Genomic DNA, 26,523 nt, shown 5'->3' on the forward strand with positions numbered 1-26,523 from the left:
GCTTTTCTATGTGCTGTCTCTTGCATGAGAAATGTCCTTCCCAACTTCTTTGTCTTGTGAACTCTTATTCATTTTTCAAGATTTAGCTTAAATTTTTCCCTCCTTCATAAAGGCCTCATGGGCTACGTGGTTTAGATAATCAGCTGCTGTCTGTGTTCCCAAACACTTTACATAAGGCTTTTGCACATTCATCACATTGCATTTAGTCATTTTGTCTGATTGATTTCCTCCAAGGCTGTCATTTTGTCTTGCTTTTTTTTTTTTTTTAATCCAGCAGGTAGTACAGTTGCAGACAATGAGTGTTCTTTGTTGAATGTGAGAAGATAATAGTCATAACAGCTAACACTTCTGTTGTGCTAACTGGATACCAGGCACTGTTTGGAGTATTTTATTGGAATTAAATCACAGAAGCCCCACATAAACCTTTTGTGGCAGGCACATTATTATACCCATTTTTTTTTGTATAGATAAACTGAGATTAAGAGAGTTTAAGTAGCTTTCCCAAGGTCATACGGCTACCAACGGCAGAGCTGGGATTAGACCTTGCAATGAACTCTATGTTCTTAATCATTATGGCATATGGATACCAAGGTATTCCATTTCCCTCTCCCAAGCCTTCAAAATTCCCAGATGAGTATTAGTCTCATGTGAGTTCCCTCACAAACATTTATTGAGAGCCTCTGCTGTCTCTGTGCCAGGCACAGAGATAGATATTAAGGATAAATCAGTGAGCCAGAAATAAACCCTGCCTTCTTCAGGCAGAACTTCAGAACAAAGACTTTTCTACTTTTCACATTTATCAATAGATCACCCAAAGTCTGTCTGTCACTTAACTTCTCTTTAAATAAGAACTGATCTGTGAACCCTGCCTACATTAGACAGGGTTCTCCAGAGGAGCAGAACCGAGTGTGTGTGTACAGAGAGAGAGAGAGAGAGAGAGAGAGAGACAGACAGACAGACAGACAGATTTTAAGGAACAGGTTCAAGCAATTATGGGTGCTGGCAGGTCTGAAATTGGTAGGGCAGGCTGACAGGCTGGAAATTTGGCTAACAGTTGATGTTGCATTCTTGAGTCCCAAACCCACAGGGTCTGAAAACTCAGGCAAGGTTTCTATACTGCAGTCTTGAGGCAAAATTCCTTCTTCAGGAAACCTCAGCCTTTGTAAGGCTTTCAGCTGATTGGAAGAGCCCACCAACATCATGGAGGATAATCTGCTTTGCTTAAAGTCTACTGACTGTAAATGTTAATCACTTCTAAAAAATACCTTCATAGCAATATCTACACTAGTATTTGACTAAATTACTGGGCACCAAACCCCAGCCAAGTTGACACTTGAAATTAACTATCTCATTGCCCGTAGACAGATGCCCAAGGTTGCAAGGGAAAGTCTCAGAAGCAGTGAATATATGACCTCCAATTAAGGAAAAGTTTTGTTAACTTACAGGCTATTTTGTATGCCATGGTCTAAATTTACTAGGGACATGCTTAAAGCTGCCTGATATTTTTTTTTCCCTTTCTTAAACATCCCATGCCGTCTTTATCCATTGTCCCCCAAAACTTTTTCCTAGGATCAACAGTTGCATCTGCCATTCCAGGTCCTGGAAGGTCCTTCCTGTTTCTCATTAAAAACAACATGTCTTCCTCATGAAAAGCATTAATCAAGACACCTGTCCTCCACCATGTTTTGGGGGACTCTTCTCATTTAGCTTCAGGCTTCCGAGATGCCCCACAATTCATAAAATTATGGAACTTTAGAACTTGAAGGGAAACCTAGTGGGCAAAATCGTCAATTTTTCTCATTTTACCAATGAACAGACTGCATGCAGTGACTTTGCTGACCCTGAGGTGACTCCAGAACGAGAATTCAGCTCCACTTTTGCTAGCCTCAGGAATTTTTAGGTCTGATAGAAGAGAACCACTGCACATGGAAGGAAAGCTAGCCTTAGGAGCCAGGAGATGATATCCTGGATATAGTGAACTTAGATGAACCCTTGTTCCTCTCTGAGCCTCAGCTTCTTCATTTGTTAAATGGCTTAAGTCAGTGCTTCTCAAATTTTAACCCTCACACAAATCACCTGAGGATCGTATGAGAACACAGATTCTGATTCAATAGGTCTGGAGTGGGGCCTGAGATTTGTATTTCTTCCAGATGATGCCAATGCTGCTAGCCATGGACCATCTTTTGAGTAGAAGGGTGTATGATCTGTAACCACAATTTGTGCCCCCAAATCCTATGATTTGGTGACTCTATGATAGGGATGGCAATGTCAAAGGTAAAATGAGCAGCAGGGGGTATCACATTTTACCTACACTTCTCTGTACATTCTTTTTCACAGCACTTTTCTTCTAGCATTACCACATATTCTGGTTTGCCTAAGAAAGTCAAACCTTGGCTTATGCCTGTTTTCCAAGTGTAGCGATTAACAGAGACCCTTTCACTCCCCAAAGTGTCCCAGTTGGGACAATAAGTTAGATGGTTACCCATCTTTTAGGTTTCTTTCACTCATTATCTATGTTCGCAGAATATGAGATAAATTAGATTTCCATAGTTTGCATATTTCAAACCAAAGAAAAAGTTCTATCCCAGACCGTTTTCCTACACTGTGTTTCAGAACTCCTTGGTTTATGAATTCCTGTTTTCTTTCCTTACAAACAGCACACTCAGTGCAGGGACTTCTGGCAAGCGCCTTTTGCATTCAGCCCGCCCAAGATGTGGGACCCTGGGAAAAACACTGCTGGATGTTTGTCTTGTGGTGAGTCGCAGCAAAGCTCACTCAGAAGATTAAAAACTAAATGGAAAAATACCTCGTGGGTGATTTTCCCACTTCCTATTCTCACAGGATCAATGTCTGAGTGTACAGTTCCCAAGTTCACGGGAAGCTCGTGGAGCGAGCTTCTACGCCCACGTCACTAAAGGCATTCCTCAAGGAACTGCATAGAAAGGCCTCCAGCCCCAAACTACAAACCCATCACCTACCTTGTATCTTCAGAGGATCCCATTCAAGGGAATATATTCCTAGAGGCTTCAAAATTAGCTCTTAGTTGCCACCTTTTATAATTAGCGAGTGGCTTTTACTCTTTATTCATTCACTTAATAAATATTTGCTAAGTGTTTACTATGTGTCAAGAAAGCATTCGTTGACAGCTGAAATGAAGAATTGGGACATAGCATTAGTCTGTCGATCTTAGTCCCTGACTGAAAGAAGGTGAGAGAGGTGGGGAGAAGCGTTCATGGAAAATTGGAGGGGTAATAAACGTAATGCTCCTTTTCTACAACTGATTCAGAACATAGGAGCTTTTGTGTAAGCAAGGGAGAAAGAAGCATTTAATTAATTTCAATCACAAAGGTTAACTGACTGCTCACCTCCTTCAAGTCTTTGCTTAAAGGATGTTGGTTCACTGAGCAACCTTGGCCAATTTGTTTAAAATTGCAACTCATCCCCCAACCCAGAATTCCGCATCTCTGCTTTCCTTTGCATTTTCCACTACGCTCATCTTATAACCCATGACATAATTCACCTGTTTATGAAGCTTATCGTCTTTCTTGCTCCATTAGATGTTTGCTTTATAAATTTGTTAAATAAATATCCCAGACCTGTAAAAATGGTGCCAGACAGGCAAAATTCTAGGATGAGCTAAAACTTGAAAAAAGTGTCAGAACAACAGAAAGTGATTTTTAAACAATAAGAGGCAGGGCACCGGTGTGGCTCGGTTGGTTGAGTGTCCTACTCTTGATTTCGGTTCAGGTCATGATGCTAGGGTTGTGGGATCGAGCCCCACATAAGGCTCTGCATTGAGAGTGGAGCCTGCTTGGGATTCATTCTTTCTCTCTCTCTCTCCCCCACCTACTTCCCTCCCTCTCCCTTTGCTCCTTTCCCCTGCTTGTGTACTCTCTAAAAAAAAATTTTTTTTAAAAAGAAACAATAAGAGGCAAGAATAAGAACAAGATGAGCACACAGAGGGTTAGGGAATGTTGAGTACAATTCAACAGATGACAGCAAAATTACTCCACTCCAATTTTGCTCCTGTCTTGCCCAATAAGAAAAAGAAAATTAAAACTTGACTGGTAGGACTGAGCCAATGATATAAAGAGGGAATTACAATTCAGAACATGCACTTTGTATGTGCTCACAACGCCAGACCCAGCTGTTTGGTGTTCCAGGCACTAAAGGCACTTTTGATCAACTTCAGAAACACTATAGGCACTCTTGGACAACAGAAAATGTAGGAGAAATTTTAGAAGTATCCTAATTTTCAAATGGGAGTAAGAATGGACTACACATCATACATGCATAGTATGGCGCACGTTTTCCATACCTAAGTTGAGTAAAACAAGGCCCAGCACTAAGTTGTTACATGCTACTATAGAGACATCATCTGGGCTGACCTAAAGTCATTCATAAGTATTTTTTGGATTCTTGGACTCAGTAGTTCATTGAACTATGAATTCCCCTAGCATGTACCAACCTAAAGATCACAGCTCACTTTCTTACTCATAGCAACATAATCCGAGATTTTGTCAAGGACTTTGTGGAAGTCACAACACAATTTGTGTATGGCTTTGCTCTAATTAAGTAACGACCCTAACCAAAAGGAAATGAGTTTAGCACAACATGACCTGGTCCTGGTGATCACTCACTGGCTCTGAGTGACCATTGTCTTATTTTGTAAATGCTCATAAATTAGGTGTTTGCTATTAAAGTCTAGATTTTGCTAAGAACCAACATCACGGACACATGATTTTCAGATTATGCAAACATTTGGCAGTAACTACTATAAAAGACAACCTAATGCAAAGTCAAAATTACTTTGACAGGATTGAATGCAAGTGTAAAATTACTAAGATTTATTAGGGTTAAAAATAACAAACTATCAATTTTATTATTATAGGAAGAGGATGACCATCCTTGGAAAGTTATCTTTGATAGTTGATTATAAATTTAATATGATGCCACATGCTAACCCAGATGTGGCTTCTAAGGGTATCAACACTCTCTAGGGAAGTTTAAAGAGGAGCACAACATCTAGATCATAGGAAGTAAGTAGGCTCATCAGGGTTGGCTCTGGTCACTTACATGGTGTCTGGCTCAAGGGAAATGTTTTGAAAGGCCATTGACAAGCCAAGGTAGTCCATAAGAGCCCAGTTAGAGTTATAGGGGAGGTTTAAAGCACCACTCATCAATCAGGGAAATACAAATCAAAATCACAATGAGATACCACCTCACACCTGTCAGAATAGCTAAAATTAACAACTCAGGAAACAACAGATGTTGGTGGGGATGCAGAGAAAGGGGAACACTTTTGCACGGTTGGTGGGAATGCAAACGGGAGCAGCCACTCTGGAAAACAGTGTGGAGGTTCCTCAAAAAATTAAAAATAGAGCGACCCTATGACCCAGCGATAGCACTACTAGGAATTTACCCAAGGGATACAGGAGTGCTGATGCATAGGGGCACTTGTACCCCAATGTTTATAGCAGGAAAGAGCCTAAATGGCCATCAACTGATGAATGGATAAAGAAGATGTGGTTTATATATACAATGGAATACTACTTGGCAATGAGAAAGAATGAAATCTGGCCATTTGCAGCAACGTGGATGGAACTGGAGGGTTTTATGCTAAGTGAAATAAGTCAGTCAGAGAAAGACAGATATCATATGATTTCACTCATGTGGAATTTAAGAAACCCAACAGATGAACACAGGGGAGGGGAAGGGAAGGAAAAATAAGATAAAAACAGAGAGGGAGGCAACCATAAGAGTCTCTTAAATATAGAGAACAAACTGAGGCTTGCTGGAGGGGTGTTGGGTGACAGGATGGGCTAAATGGGTGACGGGCATTAAGGAGGACACTGCTGGGAGGAGCACTGGGTGTTATATGTGAGTGATGAATCACTGGGCTCTGCTCCTGAAACCAATACTACACTGTTAACTAACTTGAATTTAAATAAATATATATACAATATATAATATATATAATATATAATATATATAATATAATATATATTATAATATATAATATGTATTATAATATATAAATATATATAATATATAAATGTATAAATGTATTCATATATTATATATATTTAAATATATTTATATATTATATATATTTATTTATATATAATACATAATATAATATATAATATATATTATAACATATTATAATATATATATATATATATTTTTTTTTTTTTTTAAGGAAAGCACATGGAGACTGGCTCTAACTAGCTATGACCTAGAAACTTGTGAATTTCTGCCTTATCAGGTGTCCTAGTGTGGTGAAGATGAAGAAGGGTGCTGGGCCCAAGTGGCAAGGCAGAGGGAAGGGGCTACAAATGGATTTTCTGTACAGGAAGCACAAAAGGGGAGCGTACATTGGTGGTAAAAGAAAGCAGGAAGGATGACCTCATGCAAAAAAGGAAGGGTCAGTCTTTTCCCATTCCTCCCTCTGTCGAGGCGATGCAGGTATAAGCAGTAATGTAGACAGTAAGAGCCACCAGTGCAGAGGCAGCATGGCATAGTGGTCAGCCGGGCACAGTCTGGAACCAGCCCACCTGAGTTTAGATCCTGGCACTTCCACTTAATAGCTTGTATAAACGACTGAGCTGTTAAGACTCTTTGTGCCTCAGATTTCTTGTCTATCAAATAGGACTTAATAGTACTTAGCTTGTGGGGTTTATGTGAGGATTAAACAAGATAATATATGTAAACTTCTTAGACTCACGCATGACACAGAGGCAACACAAAAGTTTCCTGTGGATCGAGCGCTTGCTGCATCTCAAGCATTATTGGCTCATTTCATGCTCAGAGCAACCCTTAAGTATACAGGAACTGCTCAAATAGCCTTCCTCCAGATGAGGAAGCCAAAGTTTTGAGAGGTTGAGAAACCTGTCCAAAGTTACACAGGCAGAATATTATAGAATCATCCTGCAAAACTCAGGTTTTTCTGCTAAAAGCATCTGAGATTTTAACCTCAGGGTTTTACTGTCCCTAATTTGAGCTCAAAATAATCAGTTGTGAGTGCAGCTCACAACTGTGAACAAGCCGCCACACCGCAGATGACAATATTAGCCGTGGGGTTTCGAAAGGGCTGCAGATGATGGCCACAAAGTCCAATCTCCAACACCAGGAGAGGTGGGCTAGAGTTTTGAGAGCTGTGTCCACGATTGAGGAGGGGTGCTGGAAAGAAGGAGGAGCAACAGCTGTAAGATGAGACATCGGCTTCACCAGGTGAGGTGTGTAGAACTGGATCACTAGATTTGAAGGCGGTAACACAAGAAAGAGAAGACAGGATGGAAAGCCCTCTCTTATTACCTGCGAGGTGGCAGGGGGGAAGGCTGTGTTGCATGCAGCTTCTTTTCTCTGGGGTTCATACTGCATATCGCATAACTGATAAAGGGTTAAAGGACCAAAACAAAAGATACAAAGGCAGAAGACCCAGCAAAAGTGGGAAAGAAGGGAAACAGTAACAAGCCTGATGGGGAATTCTCCACAAAATGGATTTCAGTCTACTACACCTGCGATCTGGGCTGCAAGGAATTTTCCACAGTCATTAACAGAGATTCCAAGAAACACATTTTTGTGGAAGATCTCTGATCATATTTTTGTAGCATCCCCTGATTTTCTAATGGCACTCCCAGTTGTACTGTGTACTTACCAGTGTGGGTACATTCCCAAACCCGTTTGTGTTATTGCTCTTGTTATTGGAATGGCATGCTTTAATTAAATATTACATAGGCTTATGACAAGAGTAATGAGCCAGCTATTAGTCCTGATTGTTTTGGTTAAGAGTTCTTCTTCCACATCGGACTACCTGGGGACCTTCTGAAAAATGGAACTACCATAAGCTTACACATATAATAAAAGGAATTGTTAAAGAAACTATTTTTAACCTGGAGAGGCAATGACTTAGACAATGATTGATTTCATACATATAAAGGACTATCCTGTTTGAGGATAATTTTCTTCCAGGAGACTCCGCGTAGAATGTTCTAGAAATAGCTCTTAAATAAATAGAACAAAATGTGGTAAAGGCAACATAGTACAATAGAAAGAATAAAGCCCTAGTGCCAGGCAAACCTGGGTGTAAATCTTGGGTCCCCCTTGTATGATAATATAAATTGTCAAGTAACTTCCCAAAGCCTCAATTTTTTCCTCCATACAACTATAAAATAATAATAGTAACAATTATCTTTATTATTATCCATACAACTATAAAATTATAATAATCATGTTATTATTAAGTTCCTAGCACAGTTTGTGGCATTTATTAGACATATAATAAATGGTAGTTCCTTTCCTCATCTTTGTCCCTGTCCCTGGAGGTATGAAACAGAAAAAGATAATTATCTACTTAGACACACTACATCTTTTACCTAATAGTTTAAGATGTGGATAGAACTACAAAAATTCCTTTCAGATCAAGGCAGACACTGTTGACACTGTTTCTTCCCCATTTAAAAGCCATTTACTCTTTCTTCCTGGATAACAGCCTTCCACATCTGACATTGGATAAATATCCTTTAGCTTCTGGGAAAGTCAGCCCTGCCCCCGGGCTAGGAGTTGGCCTAAATCCAGTCCTTTCATGGAAGATCAAATTACCTTTAAGTAAACATTCACTCCTTCCCATGACCTCCTAGAGAAGAGTATCCCTTCCTGCCCCATTGACTTTGGACTTGGAACGTCTCAGAACTAGAGTGTGTCAATTCCAAGCCAAAGATTACCTCTCAGGGCGCTTCTGCCCAGAGGAGATTCGCTGTGGGTAGCCCAGGTCTCTAAGAAGGAGAGATACATGCCTGAGCTCAGGTGCCAGTTCTGCCACTTCCTGGCCGTGGGAACATGGGCAGGTTAGGTAACCTCTCTTCCACTCCATTTCCTCAGAAGCCAAAGGGAGCTAGTCATCATGAATGCCTCACAGTATGTTATGAGACTTACATGGGTTAATGTTACAAAGGTGCCTGGAATGGTACACAGTGAGCCACCGTTACATAAGAACTGGCCAAATTTGTGGCTTCAGTCAAAGCACAGAACGTTGAAGCTTATGGAAAGAAGGATGGACTGTATCAGGAAGGGCCAGGCAGGCAATGGGGGAGCTGGGATGTTCTGGCTCATATATGGCCTTTGGAATTATAGAATTATAGTGTCAGCGACCCAGTATAATGTGTAAATACCCTTTACAGCGTTTTCATCAAGGGAGTTTATTTTTAAGACATCTGGAATGGGGAGCTCATTCTCTCCTGAGGTGGTTTCTTACACCAGAAATTTATATCCTGGCAGGCTTCTAGTTACGGATCCTAATTTTTTTCTTTTTGGGGTAAAACTTACAAAGTAAGTCTAATCTCAAACGCGTGATCCCTTCAAATACTTTGTGACGCATTATTGCCCACCGCGCCCCCTTGTGCCATAGGCCTTTTCCAGATTCGATAGCTCTTAATGCATGTGTCAGCTTATCCTATGACGAAGCACCTCTAGTTTAGCCACACAGCCCAGTTTGCCTATGTCCCTTGTCTGCACACACTGAAGCACAAAAAGCACACCAGGGCAGTCCCAGTCTCTGCCTTGTTTTAGATACTATACTTCTGTTGATACACACTCATGAATCCCTCTGGCAGCCTCATTAACTCATGATGCATTAACTCCTGTGCCTGAACTGCTACTAAGCATCACATTTTCTTTCTGTATTTGTCCAATTAGAAATGAAACTCTGATGCAGAATTGTTTTTATTACTACTGCATTTCGTCCTATTAGATGCAGTCCATCACTTTAACTTGTCGAGATCTTTTCGTCATCTGCCATCTGCCATGTTTTCCATCCCACCTAGATCTTCATCATCTGAGAACTTAATAAGCTGGTGAAACTGTGGAACAGATCAGAGCGTGCCACCAAAAACCCATCCAGATTGTCATGAACTCATTAATTAGCACACTTGAGTATAAAATTTTTAACAGGTTTCAAATTGTACTTATCTGTCCATGAAGGTTGCACAAGGCACCTTGTCAACGGCAGAAATACCAGGTCTACAACATCTAAGAGTCCCAGAACCGTCTCCCTGTTAACAAGAACAACAACAAAAGGAAATGACATTGCTTGAAAACATAGCTGTCAGTACTGATCTTTTAAATGTTTATAAAGTTGTTTTGCCAATCTGTTGCCGAGCAGTAGATGGTATTTTTATTCAGTCCACTTTTTAGAAAATTAGAATACATCTGGAAAGTGTTTTCACGGACAAGGACCTAAGCTTTAAACCCCTAAGTGCTGTGAATGCAGAAACGCCTAGGCAGGTTTGAGAACTGATGGGAATGGCCTGCTTGTGTGAAACCTTCCCAGGAGACTGATTAGAAGATGGATGACTTGGTATCCTAAGACTAATAACCTGCTCCAGAATTATGACCATAAGACTTTGTGAATCTGAAGCCTCCCCTTATTCAACAAAGCAATATTGCAGATGGGAACAGAACACACCCAAGGAGACAGAGTTTCCTATTATAGCAATGCGTGTGTTGCTCAAATTCCCTTTTATTTCCAAAGGCCAAGGGGAGAAACCATAGACCGCAGGTAACCATGGGTTTGAATCCTGGTTCTCCTGCTTAATAACTATGTCATAAGGTCTATTTTTAGAGGACCATTGCTAGTCCCTAATGAAAAAGAGTTTCTTGCAAATTCTTACAATTAAAAAAAAAATCAAGGTCTAGAATCTAGAATTATCTACAAGCTCCCAGGACACCTGTTCTAGTTTCTTTTGACATCATACCTCTTCGTTCCATAGCATTTATTTGGGATTATAGAGTCAAAATTAAATCCACAGACCATTTTGTTCTTAAGTTATATTCTATTTTAGATTTTTTCAGTACTTTTTGAATCTGTTTTCCCAAAGTCCTTAGCACATATATGACCATATCCAGCTTTTCATTTCCTGATAATCACTGCATTTAAGTGTTCAAAGTAGTTATTACTCATTGAAAGTGGCTTTTATAGACCAAACTGGGACTTTTAAGGGTTCTAGTTTTTGAGACCAGACCCCCCTAAGGTGTTGGTATGTGTGAGAGCTTTGGTTTTGAGTTTTGGAGAAGTGGCAATTTTCTGCGAAGAGATCAGAGGGAAGAAAAACAAGATAGTAGAGGAATAATTGATACCCATTCCAACCCCCACCAAGCAAGATTACACCCAACGGGCTATGTAGTCCTACGAGAAAGAGAGTCTAACAAAGTCTGTGTAAGATTCTTGTGTAGAAACATCCAAAAGTCCAGGTGATATACAGCAGCTCTGAATGGGGACAGGGACAGTCCCTTCATTTCATGATGGTGCACTGAGGCCCTCTGAGGGCTTGGGGTAGCACAAGGAGGATATCTGTGCCTAGCATAACTATTTCCCTGGAGAGCTCTGCAGCTAAGAGGATCCTGGAAATGATGGAAAGGAGCAAAAGCAGAAATATATGAACAGATAATTTCCCCTTGGGTTCATGGTTTTCCAGGGAAATACCTATCTCAATGAAATAGAGTTAAGCTTTGCCTCTTGTTCTAGAAGATTGGATTCTTTGAATTAGGATTAGGATTGGATTCTTTGATTAGGATTCTTTGAATTAACCTCATCTTGGATTCTAATCATGGGGCCCTCTTCCTTCCTCACTTGGTAACGACCACGAGATCACATTTACCCTACTATTCTATGAAAACACTTTATTATTCTATTATTCTCTGAAAACACATGTTCTAAGGACAGTTATATAGATATACCACTGTCTTACTCCATTGTTTTACCAATGTTTCAGCTCTGAGAGAGCATGCATATTTTCTACCAATAGTCAACACTGTATTCCTTATAGTAATTAGATTTTAAGTGTTTTTATTCTTTTTTTTTTTTGTAGTCAACTTTAATTCTTTTTGAAAAGTCTAGTCTTTGGAAAAATAATTTCTTTGATCAAAATTGATGATATGCATGTTTTCATCATTCTTGAATGTTAAATTACTGACCAAAACCTCCTGTTTCATTCCTTGACACTATGTACAGAGCTAGGTATTTTTTTTTTCTTTAAAAATTACAAACCTTAGTGGTAATAGGCAAGCATTGACTGTACATCTAAGTTCTTGAGCCTCCCACCTGACATCACAGAAACAAGAGGTACCTCTTAGATTTTCGCTGATGGTATCCCCACGTGTTGGCTCATGTCAACATCTCCCAGCTTTGCACTTACCGTTCTATACCCTTCTCTTTATCATGGCAGTGGGAAGACTGCAAAATGCATTTTGCAGAGTCCCTTACCAGCTGGCATCCAATGGGGGACAGAAAATGGAAGGTGAGAGGAAAGGAGAAACTGCTTTCATGGCTTCTGCTTGCGTCTGTGGCAGTGGAAGCATCAGCAACCATGTCAGGGACAGTAGCAGCAGGGGCAGTGGTGGGGGTGATAGCCACTGTAACATCAGCATTTGGGACAGAGCAGGGAAGCAAGGGCACTGGTTGAGTGCCAGGTACTGAGGTGCTACTCAGGCGGTGTTCCAACGGAAACAGCCTGGATGGCACAGTGTTTATGGACTCTGGGGAAAATCATTTTCCCTTTTGTCCTCCAGCTCTAGGTGTGTTAGTGGTGGAGTGGAATTGCCTATCATTGCATGAGCGGGCCTTTCTTATTTTGCTCCTCTAACCCACTCCAATACTTTTTTTTTTTTTAATGTTAATTTATTTTTGAGAGAGACAGAGTGTGAATAGGGGAGGGGCAGAGAGAGAGGGAGACACAGAATCCGAAGCAGGCCCCAGGCTCTGAGCTGTCAGCACAGAGCCGGGCATGGGGCTCAAACCCACGAACCTGATCATGACCTGAGCCAAAGTCAGACGCTTAACCAACTGAGCCACCCAGGCGCCCCTCCAGTACTTTTGAAACAGATTCCTTACATTAAGCTCTTTGTCAAACACCTAGATCTGTTTCTGTTTTCCTGGCGGTGCAGGGACTGATGCACACTGCTATGAATCAGCCCGTGTGTGTAACAGTCAGCAGATGTGGTATACCCTGGAAGGCATTTCATCATATGCTGGGAAAACATTCAAGGAAGATTCAATTGACGATGTCAACTCTGCATTCAATTGTTCTTTATCTCTCAGTAGAGAATCACCAAACTCTCAGATCCAATGAGAGGTTTGTGGTATCCACAGGCTTTTATAGACTCCTGTGTCTGCGATGTTTATTCCCCAGTCTTCAATAACTTAAATTATTGAAGAAAATGCGGACTTTCTATGTCTGGTGAGTTCTTTCTTTCTTCTGTAAGCTACACAATTCATCACTCTCATCTTGATGAGATACTCCCTTTAGATACTTAAGAATTTTGAATTTGCGGTTTTCTTTTGGTATTTCTTCTTCCATTTTCCCTAGGAATTATTCATTTTTACAGATAATCTGGCATTCAGACGAAGGATTCAGAAGGAAAAAAGGAAGTCTGTAGTAATAATGCTACTCCAGAGGGAGGGGTAAGATTACTGTCATGAGTCAGGTTAAAATGCGAGGCTTATGCTGATGACATCAGTGTGGGCAAGATCCTTGTGCCACAGGTTTATTGTCATCATACGCAGCCTCTAACCAAGATCCAAAATGAGAATATCTTACTCCTCCAAAAATTAAGAAAGGAGTACTGTCTTGAACAATTCCATAGGTTACCACAGTAAAATTCAAGCCCATAGGTCTATATCTAGGAACTGTTTCTTCCTCATTCTGAACAATGTGGGTGAGGGGACTGACTCCAAATCTGGGAAATATATAATGGCCCATTGCCCTGGTGGATTTCTTGACCTTTAATATTCAGCCTCTCTGTCTCCATGTACTTTCCTTTCTCATGTCTGCATATAATGCAGATGTAGTAGATTTAGAAGTTGACACTTGATTAGACACAAAATTTCAAAGGAAAAAGATAAATTGTGCAGTCGATTGTTGCCCAGAAGCAGGGAAAGGCATGCAGCCAAATATATCCCCCACCCCCGCCCCCAGCTCCTTGTTTCATCACATGACGTTGCCTAGATATCAGCTTATCAACAGACTGAATTTCGACTGCCACCATCCCATGAAGAAACAGACCTTGCAAGCAGACTACACTGAATAGGAGTAGCAGCTTTTAAAAGAGGGAAGTTTATAATACAGGGTAAGTCTTTGAAGCAAATCTTTTTGTTTCAGACAGAAGTTATTTGGTAGATTTTCCCTCCTTGAATTTTCCAAGCATTCTAGTCAAACTTTATCAGGTATAGTCCACTTGACTAGGTAAGATGGATTTCCTTAGCAATAGCCCAAGAAAACACCCATGAATTGTTGCCACAAGAAAGATCGTCAGTCATTTCCTTATGCTAGTTGAGGAAAGAAGAAATCTTTCTAGCTTTGAAGAATATTTATGCTTTGCTCTGCAGATCTGGAAAATGGGAGGAGGGATACTGAGAAGATCTAAGTACAGGATAGAGTGTCAACTTTTATCACAGAGAATATTAAAAGAGTTATCTTGGTTAGTGTGGTTTCTGAAGTGCACACTGAGGGAAGGCAGTATTAAGTACAATATTTATAGTTTAATTTATAAGTTTATATCGTGGAAACAAGACACACAGAGATGTTGGCTGATGTTTTCCTAATAAATTTCTCTTCAGGAAGATCTGAGCCTTAGCTTCATGAATTCAGAAGCAGAGATTTATCACATGTTGAAATACTTCTTCAGCGTGTGTACATGTGGGTGCTTTTATATATGCATGTGCATGAGCATATAATAAAGGAGAGGAGAGAGAGAAGGAACTGGCATGAAGGAGAGCTTTCTATAGCCATGATCTCAGTGAATCAAACAACCCGATGGGGGTAGGTGTTGGCAAGGGCAAAGGTATGAGCAGAGGAGACAACACTTAAGAGTTCTCACTCCATGCCTTGGCGACCCTATTCTAATATGTCTATTACTCCTTGATTATTAATTTTTTTTATTATTGTACACATCTCAGATTCCAAACCTTAAACAATATGGAAAGGAAAAAAAAAGACTTACTCATAGTCCTTTTTGTGTCTCCTTCATTTTGTCAGGCAATTGGCAAGAAATACAGCTAAGTTTAATAGTTTCTTGGACAGTGCAGTGCCATAAAACTGCAAAATGTGCAAGAAACGGAGAAAAATGTAAAGGAATACTATACTGCCACTAAAAATTATAGGCTTTTTTAAGGGATATTCAATGAGCTGGGGAAGTGCACAACATATAGAGTATCATCTCCCTTTTCTAAAACCATACAAAATGTACACAGAAAAGAAAGAATAAAAGGAAATCAATCAAATGCCACCAACAGCTATAGACAGTTAGATCGTGGATAAATTTTCAAAAATGACATATACCGCTTTTAAAGTCAGATAAGGTAATAACTATTATTTAAAACTAGAAGAAATAACTTGTGACAGGGAGTGGTTCCCCAGTCTACGTGTTGCACACATAAGATGAAGCAGAAAGAAAAGTCCTTCCATAAATAGCAGGTGGGAATAGGGAAAAGTACAGAACTGAGCAGTCTGGTGAGATCCAATTACTTGGAAACATGTGAGAAAACTTTGTATCCCTTGACATAAATAACATCTATTTATTTGTTTCTTTATTTACTTACTTGCTTACTTATTTACTTAGGTCCCAAAATAGGCTGAACAAAATGCAATTTCATGCTATGCTTTGTTTTTCCCTGGAGGCACAGGATAAAGAATGGGAGAAAAACAGAAAAGACAGCAAAAACTTGGGAATGTTCCACGGATTCCTTGCATTCGCGTCCCTTCCTCTGCCTTGGAGACTCCTTTACTGAAGGTATAGCATATCATTTGCTAATGAAGAAAATTTGTAGGTCTCTTCTTCAAAGCTTGAGAACTTTTTCTCATGTCTTTGTTTACCCAGTATCAGGTAACATCGTGCCTGACATAGGCCCTCAGTGCATGTTGACGGCCTGTGTGGTGAATAAATGAGCCCTTGGATGATCCGATCCTATACCCAGCCCATTTTAGGAGCTCTGTGGACAGTCTTGTCTTCATTGCGAAAGCACTAATCGGTGGCGGGAAGCAACCATGTTATGGCTCCCTGCTAGAGAACGATGTTAGTGCCTTTCAGTCAAAGTTATTTAAAGCCATTCTCATAAATACTTTTTGCAAAAGTTAAGTTCTCTTCCATCGCCTCAAGGAAGGATAAGCAATAGGGTATGAATATTAGGACTGTTATTTAGGAAGCTCAGATCCCTGCTAAGGAAAGGACATAGCATTCCCCCCCACCCCCCGCCATGAAATAAAACAATAACTGCTAAGATTTTATCTTCTATAATGATTATTCCCATTGCCCTTTGGAGCTTTGCTTTTGAAACTGGCTTGCTATTTTCATATTATATTATTGTCTGTCATCTGAAAAAGCTTAATTAAGAATCGATTATCTTCTTCAAAGATATTATCTTTTAAAACATCTAATTCACAAACTGTAAAGTTGAAATGATGTCTCAAATTGAGAAATACTTGGCTTTGCTACCTTCACTCTGGACACATTTTCAATATCAAGCTTAAGGTCTCTAGACACCAGAAAATAAATTTGACACACAGGCTTCAACTCCATACCATTTTTTTTTTAAGTTTATTTACTTATTTTTGAGAGAGAGAGAGAGAGAGAGAGCAGGGGAGGGGCAGAGAGAGGGAGAGAGAATTCAGCACTGTTGTTGGCACAGAGCTCATTGCAGGGCTCGAACTCATGAAGGGTGACATCGTGACCTCAGCTGAAATCAAGAGTCAGACTCTTAACCCACTGAGCTACCCAGGCACACCTCCACACCAAATTTCTAACAGATGAAAGTCACTTTACTTTTACATTTGATTAACTTAAATTTAGTTTTCATTACAATGGTTAACAACTTGGTTTGAAAATTCTGTCATTGTTTTGAATTTTTTAGCCTACGGTGAACTTCTTGTTCTTTGATTTTTCTAGAATGCCGATGCCACTATCTCAGTCTCCCCATCTACATACGATAAGCATTGATGATAGATGAGGTATATAATAGAAACTGTAGTCCCAGCCCTTCTTGCTCCTTGCTTGCCCTAGAGGTCAGCCTTCTAAATGCTCTCCCTACCAATGGTCTGTCTTCCCAGAAGCTCATTCTCCACAGCAGGGCCAGCTGCAAAATCTGGTCACATGAAAGGATGACATTTGGGGTTGGATAATTCTTTGTTACGAGGGACCGGACGGCTGTCTCATGCACTGTGGGATGTTCAGCAGCACTCCTGGCTCCTACCTACTGACTGCCAGTACCATACATCCTCCCTTTCACCATTTATGACAACCAAAAATGTCTTTACACATTGTCAAATGTCCTCAATGGTCAAAATCACTCCCTTTGAGAATCACGGACCTAAATAAAGACCTTCAATGGCTCCTCATATAAAAGATAATCTTTAAACTTTTTTTAAGTATTACTTTTAAGATTTGAGTTGGAACATTACATCTATAAGGCTCTTATGACCTTCCCTTGCCTACCTCTAAGCCTTTCCCAGCTCAGACTCTATATTTTGCTTGAAGAAAAAAAAAAAAAGTCTGCTTCCCGATATATCCAGATATTTCGTGCCCCATTGGAAATCTGTACCCACTTTCTCCCACTAATTAGCCTTTCTTTTTCTTCCAGCACAGTGGTTCTCAAATTTTAGTGTGCTTGTGTCAGAATCACCCAGAGGGCTTGTTAAAACCCAGAGTTCTGGGTCCCACTCCCCAGAGTTTAGGCTTCTGTAGATCTAGGGTGGAGCCTGAGAATTTGCATTTCTAACAAATTCCCAGGTGATGCCAATGCCCTTTGAGAACCAGTATTCTGGTCCTTTGGGGGAATTTCTCCTCACCCTAAGACTCCGATGTTTTGGTCAACTCATTTAGAAAGCCTTGCACAGAGTTTATTTTCCTCCTCTGTTTTCATAGCACCTTTTAACTAATAATGCTGAACCTTTATCACATTACCCATCCACTCATCCAGCTATCTCCCCTGCTTACTGACAACTCTTGGTGGGAAGTTCTCTTGACCCCATTCAGAAGCCAGGTCTACGTCAGGCCCTGTGTAGATTCTCATGGCCTACCTTCTCCAACAAGGATCATAATAGATAAATAAAATTATAAGATGTTGGAAATCCTTAGATCTCTCTCAGCTCAATATCTTGACCTACTTACTTAACCTAGAATGTTTGCTTATCCATTTTTACTATCACACAGGCCAGTGGAAGTTGTTTAAATAAACTAGGGGAAGAAACTACCCAATTGTTGTTTTCCAATTGTTACATGTATGTGTGTGTGTGTGTATATATATATACGTGTGTGTGTATACATACATATATATATACACACAATTTGTACATATATACACACACATATACATAAAATTGTTATACATACATATGTATGTATACATATATATATCTTATTTCCAAAAGAAGTCAGCTTTGAATACATCACACTCGTAGTCGTAGAGAATTCCACCAACTCATCAAAATCACCTGCTCTGCTCCGACAGGACCTAACCCAAGGGCAGCAGCGCTATTTTTACAGCATCATGAGGATTTACAATTCCAGGCCCCAGTGGGAGGCCCTGCAGAACCGCTATATTCACAGCCTTCGGCACCAGCAACTGCTTGGTGAGTTTTAACTACCTGACCCAAACCAGGCACCTTAGGGAGGGACTCGTGTGCTGCAGCCGGAAGTCAAGTTTCCAGATAAATAATTCAAGTAGAATGGCCTCCTCTGCCAGTGTGCTATTTTATAACATGGCTGGCAGGCCATGTTTAAAAATGATTATCCCTGACAATACTAAGCAAGGCTTTATGGGTAAATTAAGAGGGCTTCAAGAAATCAGAGTATGGATTGCCATAAACTGTCAACAACTGTCTGAGATTTACAGGCACTTGATCTAGTCGAGATGGCAATGGGCTTAGGCAGATGGTCTAGGCTCAAACCACAGGTCAGCCGCTTGCTGGATGTGCGAATTCAGAGGCTTGGTTTACTCACAACAATAACAGTTACATTTCGTGAGCATTTCCCACGCTAGAGACCTTGTGCTAGGAGCTCTACACGTATAATATGTAATATTATATATTATACATTTTCTCCCCAGTTCACAGCAGTGGGGAACTGCAGCTCAGACACGTTGTACAATTTGCTCAAGTCGTAGAGTGAGTATCAGGGCCGTCGCCTGCACAGATCATGCATTTTCACGCCCATGCTCTGACATCTCTCTTCTTCTAGCAACCTCATGGGATTTTATGAAGCACAAATGAAATGATGGTTGCAAAAGATCTTCACAGACTTTAAGCAACCTTGTGAAAGATGTGACTGTCGTTGAGTCTCTTTTCTTCTAGCAAATGTCTTCGGTCTCCAGCTGGCCTCTGTCACTGGAAGAGCTTTCTTTTTCTAAGCAGCTCACTTAACATTAGCACATCAACCTGATATTGTTGTTCCTGCGTTTGCATAAAAGACACGGTTTTTGCAAATGGTTGAATAACAAGAACAGTAACAATAGGTATCTGTTATCAGGCCTTCCTATCTGCCAGGGACAGTTCTGAGCACTTTGCAAATGTTGTCTTACTTGAAACTCAGTCACCTCCATCCAAAGGTAGGTGCTTTTATAACCCACGTTTTGCAGAAAAGAAAATTGAGAGGTGAATAAGTTAAATCACTTGGCCAGGATCATGTGACCGGTAAGTGGCAGAGCTCGATGCAGCCTGCTCAGGATTGCCTGAAGTCTTGCAGAAGCATCATCTACTAGCTTTGTTCGTAGAGTAAAATTGCATAGAGGCCAAGGAAACCCGAGCAGAGACATTCAGTGTTTAGTGCGCATAAGATCTACCTGCGTGAGCTATCAAAATGCAGATTTCCAGACCTAACTCTGAGTTTCTGATTAGGAAAGTCTTTGGCATAGAGCCAGAAATCTGAATTTTCAAACAGCGTTATTAAATGTGGCCTCAGCCTGATGATTGTGTCGTGGGTGGTCTGCAGCCTACACTCTAAAAACACTGACAGAGATTCAATATATCAGTTTCTGGCTTGAGGAAAATTTTGAAAATGAAGATATGCAGGTCAGGCTCAGATGACTCATGGCCCAAGTCCCTCCCCAACTGATTTGTCATGTTGATCAATGACCATGTATTTTTTAACTTAACTGAATGAGCAATGCAAAAGAAGAGAAGTACACTGCCTGTCTTCAAAGATCCTACAACCTGGGTGTGTTAAACACAATGGTTTCTACCGTGCAGAGTAGAGGAAATTTTATGGATTCATAAACATTTGCAAGGTTGTTTGCTTATTTGTTTTGTAAGATTGTTGACTTTGAACTTTCTCTCATTTCTCTCCCCTTAGGCCACATTACTCAACAGGAAGCTTTGGCTTGTGCTGCTGTGCTTAGAGATTCAACCAACAGAGCCTCAGCTAAGGTAGCTCCCCAAAGATCCATCTCCCAGAAGCCTTCAGCCATGACAAGAACAGGGCCGTCAGCACTACCTGTGGTTCAATGCAGGGCTAAAAGTGCAGGGCTTGGCTACCTCAGAAACTGAGGTTTTGCACAAGCTCTGAAACAGGTGCTTTGCCCATGTACCCCGACATCTAGTGGGTGCTCAGTACCTATTTGGTGAATGAGAATGGGAAAAAAAAAGTAACTTCTAACACAAACCCCATACCTAGGAATAATCTCTCTCCCACTCACATAAATTTTACCAGCAAGAACAAGTAGAAGGGTTTAAGAGCAGTGGAGCTAAACGTAAACAAGCCTTTTACTCCTCATATAATGCGTAGAGTGAAATGACTTCTGAAGCTTTCCAAATAAAAGCTGCCTTTGAATTAGAACCTTCCAGAGAAATCCCAAGAACCGTGAAAGGGAAAAGTCATCACAGGGCGCCGGGTGCCCGGTCCCTGGGTGACTGCTGAAGCCACCCACTGCAGATTCGGAAAATACACAAACCAGTACTGAGTTAACAGTGAGCACGCGGGGTGGGTTTCCAGAGCCTATCATCTCAGCAGAAACTGGGCTGTGTATTTCCATATCCTCCTTCCTCTCTTCTTTCCCATCGAGCAGTAACATTTAATTTGGCCCCAAATCTTCTGGGTCTTGCCTGACTCAATCCCTTTGTGTCATCTTGAAACTTGGACTTATCACCTTGCCACAGCTGGGTTCATCTACGGAGCTGGAGTTGATCATGACACAGGCAAAAGAATTCGTGCACGCATCTTTTCCTGGCAGCTGAAGAAACACTCTCAGCAGAACGAGAAAGAGCCCCCAAAGAACTGGTCTCAAGTCTAAGCTTTCCGTGGCCTCGCTGGTTTTAAGCGAGCACCCAAGACCAGACAAATAAGCAAAACAAAACAAAACAAAAACAAAAAGGAGATAACAATGAATCAAAACAACATACAGTGGTACAGTGTTATATGCGTTACATTTAATTGTTATTTTCATCACTAGTGATTTTTTTTTTTCTGTGTGGAAAGTTAGACACCAGTGCTCACATAAAGTAAAAAATTTAAAAATGCCTTTACTTCATCTTTATGCTAAATGTTCAACCCCCCTCCCTCATTTAAATCAGCCAATGACTTTGTCATGCCTGTAAAAGGAGTTGCTTGAGATGGAATTATAGACTTGTTTGATGAGGGAAAGGCTGACAGTGATCTGGAAGGAAGATGCTGTACCATTAGAAGAAAGAAAAAAATAATCTCATCGATGATGATGATTATGTTCTCTCTGCAACCATTCGTAAAGAATAAAGAAGTTTCTTGACCTCTGCAAATCCTGGCCCTGACTCATGTACTCTATGTAGCTTTCCAGTTCTAAGTTAAGAATCATTAGATAGGCTTAAAAGAAGAAAAATAAATGAAACTATAATGAGCTATAGAGTAGCCCTCTTAAGGGACTGAAGTACGTGATAGATTTAACTTGACCTATACTAGCTTTCCCACTGCTTCCAAAATGGGCCTTTTATCCCTATGAACTTCTTGCATGCACTTTTTAAAATTGAAGTATGGTTGACGCACAACGTTAGTTTCAGGTGTACAACATAGTGATTCAACAACTCTAAGTGTTATGTTATGCATGCACTTTTATCTTAGACTTTTTTTTTTTTTTGATGGGCATGAATATTTGCTGTGTAAGCCTTTGCTAGTGATGCAGAATATTAAGGAGGCCACTTAGGATTCTGAGCAGCATCCCTTGCATCAAAAATCTCAGAAGCACCTTGTTTCCAATAGAGGCTTCTAAGAGCTAATTGGTAAGTGAATGTCACAGGCCCATAAAAAAAAGGACAAATCTAAGTCAGTGGAGAAGGTTCCACTTGCTGGCTCTCCCTTCTGAGAAAATAATGCCCTCCCAGTTGAGCCCCACCCCAAAGGCCTATGAGGAATATGACTGATTATGAAGCTAGATGAAAGGCGCTCATTGAGAATCCTGAGAAAGACAGACAAAGGGGAACAGAGGATAATCTGTAACACCACAGTCTGCTTATCTATTCACTCGTTGATGAACATCTGGATTGTTTCTAGCTTTGGACTGTTACAAATAAAACTGCTATAAATATTTTAATATAGGGGCGCCTGGGTGGCTCAGTTTAAGCGTCCGACTTCGGCTCAGGTCATGATCCCATGGTTGGTGGGTTCGAGTCCCACATCGGGCTCTGTGCTGACAGCTCAGAGCCCGGAACCTGCTTCGGATTCTGTCTCCCTCTCTCTCTGCCCCTCCCCTGCTTGCACTCTTTCTTTCTCTCTCTCTCTCAAAAAAAAATTAATATGAGCTTTCGTGTACACATAAGTTTTTATTTCTCTTGGATAGATATCCAGAAGTATTATTACTGGGTCGTATGGTAGATTTAGATTTAACTCTATACACTACTGTCAGAGTGTTTTCCCAAGTGATCATCCCATTTTGCATTCCCACTAGCAATTATAAAAGTTCACGTTGCGCCACATCCTTGCAATGTCAGACATTTTACTTTTTTTATATTCTAGCGGCTGTGGCTGCTGGATGAAGATATTATCTATCACTGTTAAGTACAGACCTCCTTATTAGGAACCATAGCAAATTTCAGGGAAGGAGTTCACGATAGACAAGGAGGTGGTGAAGGCAATAATCTTGGAGATTCGATAGAAGAAATCTCAACGTTTAGCAGTCAACGTTGATTAAGCAACTGTCCAGCTATTTTTTAGGGCAGCAAAGACTTGGAGGAGGTGAGGAAGAAGAAAAGGAAGCAACCCCTGTAGGAAGAACTATCCCTGGTTCAAACTGCTTAAACACACGATACTGGGTTCAGTGTGTCCTCAGTACCTTCTCTCTTTTCCTTGTTTATGTTGCTCTTCAGGTTCAGCAACCAACACTCCACCACCACCACAATCTTTATGCACTGTATTAGTTACTACTGAATAAAAACAATCATACTAAAACACAGTGACTTCAACAAGATTTACTCTCTCAGTTTCTGTGGTCAGGAATCTGGGCAAGACTTAGTTGGGGCTTCTGGTTCAGGTTCTCCCAAAGATTACAGTCAAGGTGTCAGCTGAGGTTGTGGTCTTACGTCAAGATTCAACCAGGGAAGGATCCACTGGCTATGGCCTAGAGGCTCCCCTCAGTTCCCTGCCACATAGGTCTCTCAATAAGGCAGAAATGGCAATAAGCCACAATAAATCACAAATGGCAACATGTTTCATCAGAGTTAAAAAACAAAAGAGCATGAGAGGGGGTAGGAGATGGAAGTCACAGTCTTTTATAACCTACTCTTGGAAGTGACATCCCATCACCTTTGCTATATTCTACTCATTAGAAACAAGTCACTAGGTTCAGTCCACACACAAGAGTAGCAGATTACACAAGGGCATGAATACCACAAGGTGGGACCACTGACAGCCATTGCAGAAGCTATCTACCAAAGCCAGCACTAGGGTGAGGTGAGTGAGGTACCTAGGGTGCAAAATAGAAGGAAACACTCTTTAATAAAAATAAAAATAAAAACAAATAAAAAGTTTATTAATTCATTTTGAGGGGTTGGAGGGGCAGAGAGAGACAGAGAATCCCAAGGAATCTCCTCCCCGCTGAGAGCACGAAGCCGGACGCATGGCTCGATCTCACAAACCTTGAGATCCTGACCTGAGCCAAAATCAAGAGGTGGCCGTTTAACTGACGGAACCACCCAGGCACCCCAGAAACACTTAATCTTACATGACCCCAAGAGTGAATCCCAGACAATTGCCCCCCAGAGACCAATCCAACTTTAGTCTTCACCCTGCTGCCTTCCACATGCACTCAGTACCTTTATGCTAGCTTCTGACAGGGCTCCCTGCCTAGACACCCAGTCTGAGCATGTTTTCTCGAACTACTGCCCTGTGCTGCATACTTTTTTCTTGCCATGACCCTCTCTTGAAACTTAGCTGATTTGTGTTCCAATATTCCAACATGCTGTTAAGGAAAAATTGATTTCAGATAAGCCTGAGACATTTAATAATTACCTACTTAAATGTTATCTCTAGATGTAGAGCACTATTTATCAAAATACAATTCATATACCAGACTCACTTAGGATGCTTAAGGAAAATGTAAGTTCCTGGCTCCCATCTTCGACCCAGTGAATCAGAATCAGAGAGGTAGCGTTCTAGGTGCTACTTATGTTTACTAAAGTATGATAGCATGTAAGAAGGGACTTCAATAGCCAGAAGGCTTTAGCCTTAATAAACTGAATTTCTGTTTGGCAAGTCTGGCAAAGATTTAGGACCAAGGACTGCATGATAAGAGTGGCTTTTGGGATAGAGAAAGATTCTCCATACTAACCTTCAATAAATCACATAAATAAAATGCCAATTATTCTCATTCAAAGCCAGACCAATGGCATATTATAACAGTACTTTCTACTAAAATGATTTATGGTTCCTAGATTTGGTATTATGAAATATGCATTACCATTCCACCAAAGCGAATCCTGACTTGGTTTTCCCTCCCATTTCCTATTGTGACGAAGGCCATAGGAACAGGGCCAAGAGTTCCTGCACCTTTTCAATTAAAATGAGTTGCTAATTGCATCAGTGCTTGTAGAGGAAACCATTATATTGGCCTCATTGACTCTGCCTTACCCCTTAAATTACAGTCCTGTTGCCTGAAATGTAATCAATCCCTATGTTCGAAATCAATCCCTTGTCTGCCTCCAGAGAACTGTCGCTCATTTTTCTCCCCATTAGGGCTACCATACTGTACCAGTTACACAACGGGTCCAGTCAGGTCAGAAGTAGAGGAAATCCCCGTAGCTATTGGAAATGACAGCTTAGGAGCAGGGTCAGAGGCTTTACCCAATTGTAACTAAGCCAAACATTCAGCTATATGGTGTGAGTTCCAGCACCCTCCAGGCCCATGGGGCGTGGTTCTCTGAGGGGAAATGAGTACCTGTTTACAAACAGAGGGTTCTAGAGAAAGACACCTTCCACCTTGAAAATAATATAATGAGCCCAGAAACATGATCAAGATGTCTTGACAAAGTATCATAGAAAGCCAGTGGCGTTTCAGAAGCCCGGCTTTGTTGAAGGAGAAAAAATAAATAAATAAATACCACTGTAAATATATTACCTATTTAAATTCTGTCAGTGATTACAGTATGTGCTGCATTGTATATTTATGTAAATAAGGAAGATCAGAAGGCAAAGTCCCATAAGTCCAGGGTTCTGTTTGAGGCACAAGGTTGGAAAGGAAGGGGTTGTGGAGAGAGGGAGGGACAGCTGCTGAGAGGTCAGATGGTGTGCTAAAGGCTGGGAAAAGGTGCAAAATGTGCCTCCATTTCCTAACTGAAGGGCCAGCTTTTTGCTGAGAGATACGTCAAATGGATTGTGACCAAGATCATGGAAATGGTGGTCAAGAAACACATGAAACCAGACCAAGAGTTAATTAAGATCGAAAAAGTCTATGTATAATCTATGTAAGTTAAACGAGCTTTAATTTTGGTAAGAAAAGGTCAGGTGTTAAAACTCAAGGTATCAGGTTCCTTCCTATGAAAGAGGAGAAGCGCATACACAAAAAAAGAAAATGATTTTCGTCTTTAGTGCAATTCTGAAGGCAATCTACATGATTGAAACAAGTAAAAAAAAGTTTTTAGACTTTACATATTATTTCAAAGTTATAATTTTATGATTAACTATCTCATGGTGAGAGGGCAATATTAAGTCATCCTTCTTATGTCATTTATTCATTTACAGTACCTGAGAGCTACTGGAAATAATATTTATTAACTGTAATGTTTACAAGCAATTAAATTTGGTGGCAGTGCAGAGAGAATATATATTTTGTGCTGGAAAATAACTCTGGGAAGAAATTACAGCTTGGTCATGGAGACACTTTAATAAACTTTAATTGGTAAACAGTAGGGAATCACTGGTGGTGTTTTTAGTAGGCGCTTGGCCTGAGAACTGATTTCCAATACTGAGCAGGATGAATCCGAGAAGATGAGGAAAGAATCAGGGAAACGACTCCGGCATCTGTCCTCATTTTCCAGTAGCAGAAAATAAGGAGGACCAAAGCCAGGAATGAAATACAGG

General features: G+C 40.6%; 1 protein-coding gene and 1 long non-coding RNA gene across 6 annotated transcripts in view; one reads left to right on the top strand and one right to left on the bottom strand.

Annotated features, from left to right (window-relative positions):
- Window positions 1-8,227: 8,227 nt before the first annotated feature.
- The window catches only part of LOC132682042 (uncharacterized), a 90,558-nt gene continuing 72,262 nt past the window's right edge, over window positions 8,228-26,523 (bottom strand). The window contains exon 6 of the long non-coding RNA XR_013550153.2: window positions 8,228-10,052. This is a non-coding gene — a long non-coding RNA (uncharacterized LOC132682042). The remainder of the gene's footprint in view (window positions 10,053-26,523) is intronic.
- FAM216B (family with sequence similarity 216 member B) lies at window positions 14,029-21,755 on the top strand. Of its 5 annotated transcripts, none has more exons than XM_060637105.3 (5): window positions 14,029-14,124; window positions 15,674-15,786; window positions 18,500-18,620; window positions 20,338-20,555; window positions 21,141-21,755. In XM_060637105.3, the coding sequence occupies exons 2-4, from the start codon at window positions 15,688-15,690 to the stop codon at window positions 20,529-20,531; spliced, it is 414 nt and encodes a 137-aa protein (XP_060493088.2). In that variant the 5' UTR covers window positions 14,029-14,124; window positions 15,674-15,687; the 3' UTR covers window positions 20,532-20,555; window positions 21,141-21,755. The 5 variants fall into 5 exon arrangements, with proteins under 5 accessions (XP_060493088.2, XP_060493089.2, XP_060493086.2 ...); XM_060637106.3 differs by having other exon boundaries at window positions 20,338-20,411; XM_060637103.3 differs by having other exon boundaries at window positions 15,616-15,786; window positions 20,338-21,755.

The sequence above is a fragment of the Panthera onca genome, chromosome A1 (genome assembly GCF_046562875.1).
Source record: "Panthera onca isolate mPanOnc1 chromosome A1, mPanOnc1 haplotype 2, whole genome shotgun sequence".
In the NCBI taxonomy this organism is placed as follows: Eukaryota; Metazoa; Chordata; class Mammalia; order Carnivora; family Felidae; genus Panthera; species Panthera onca.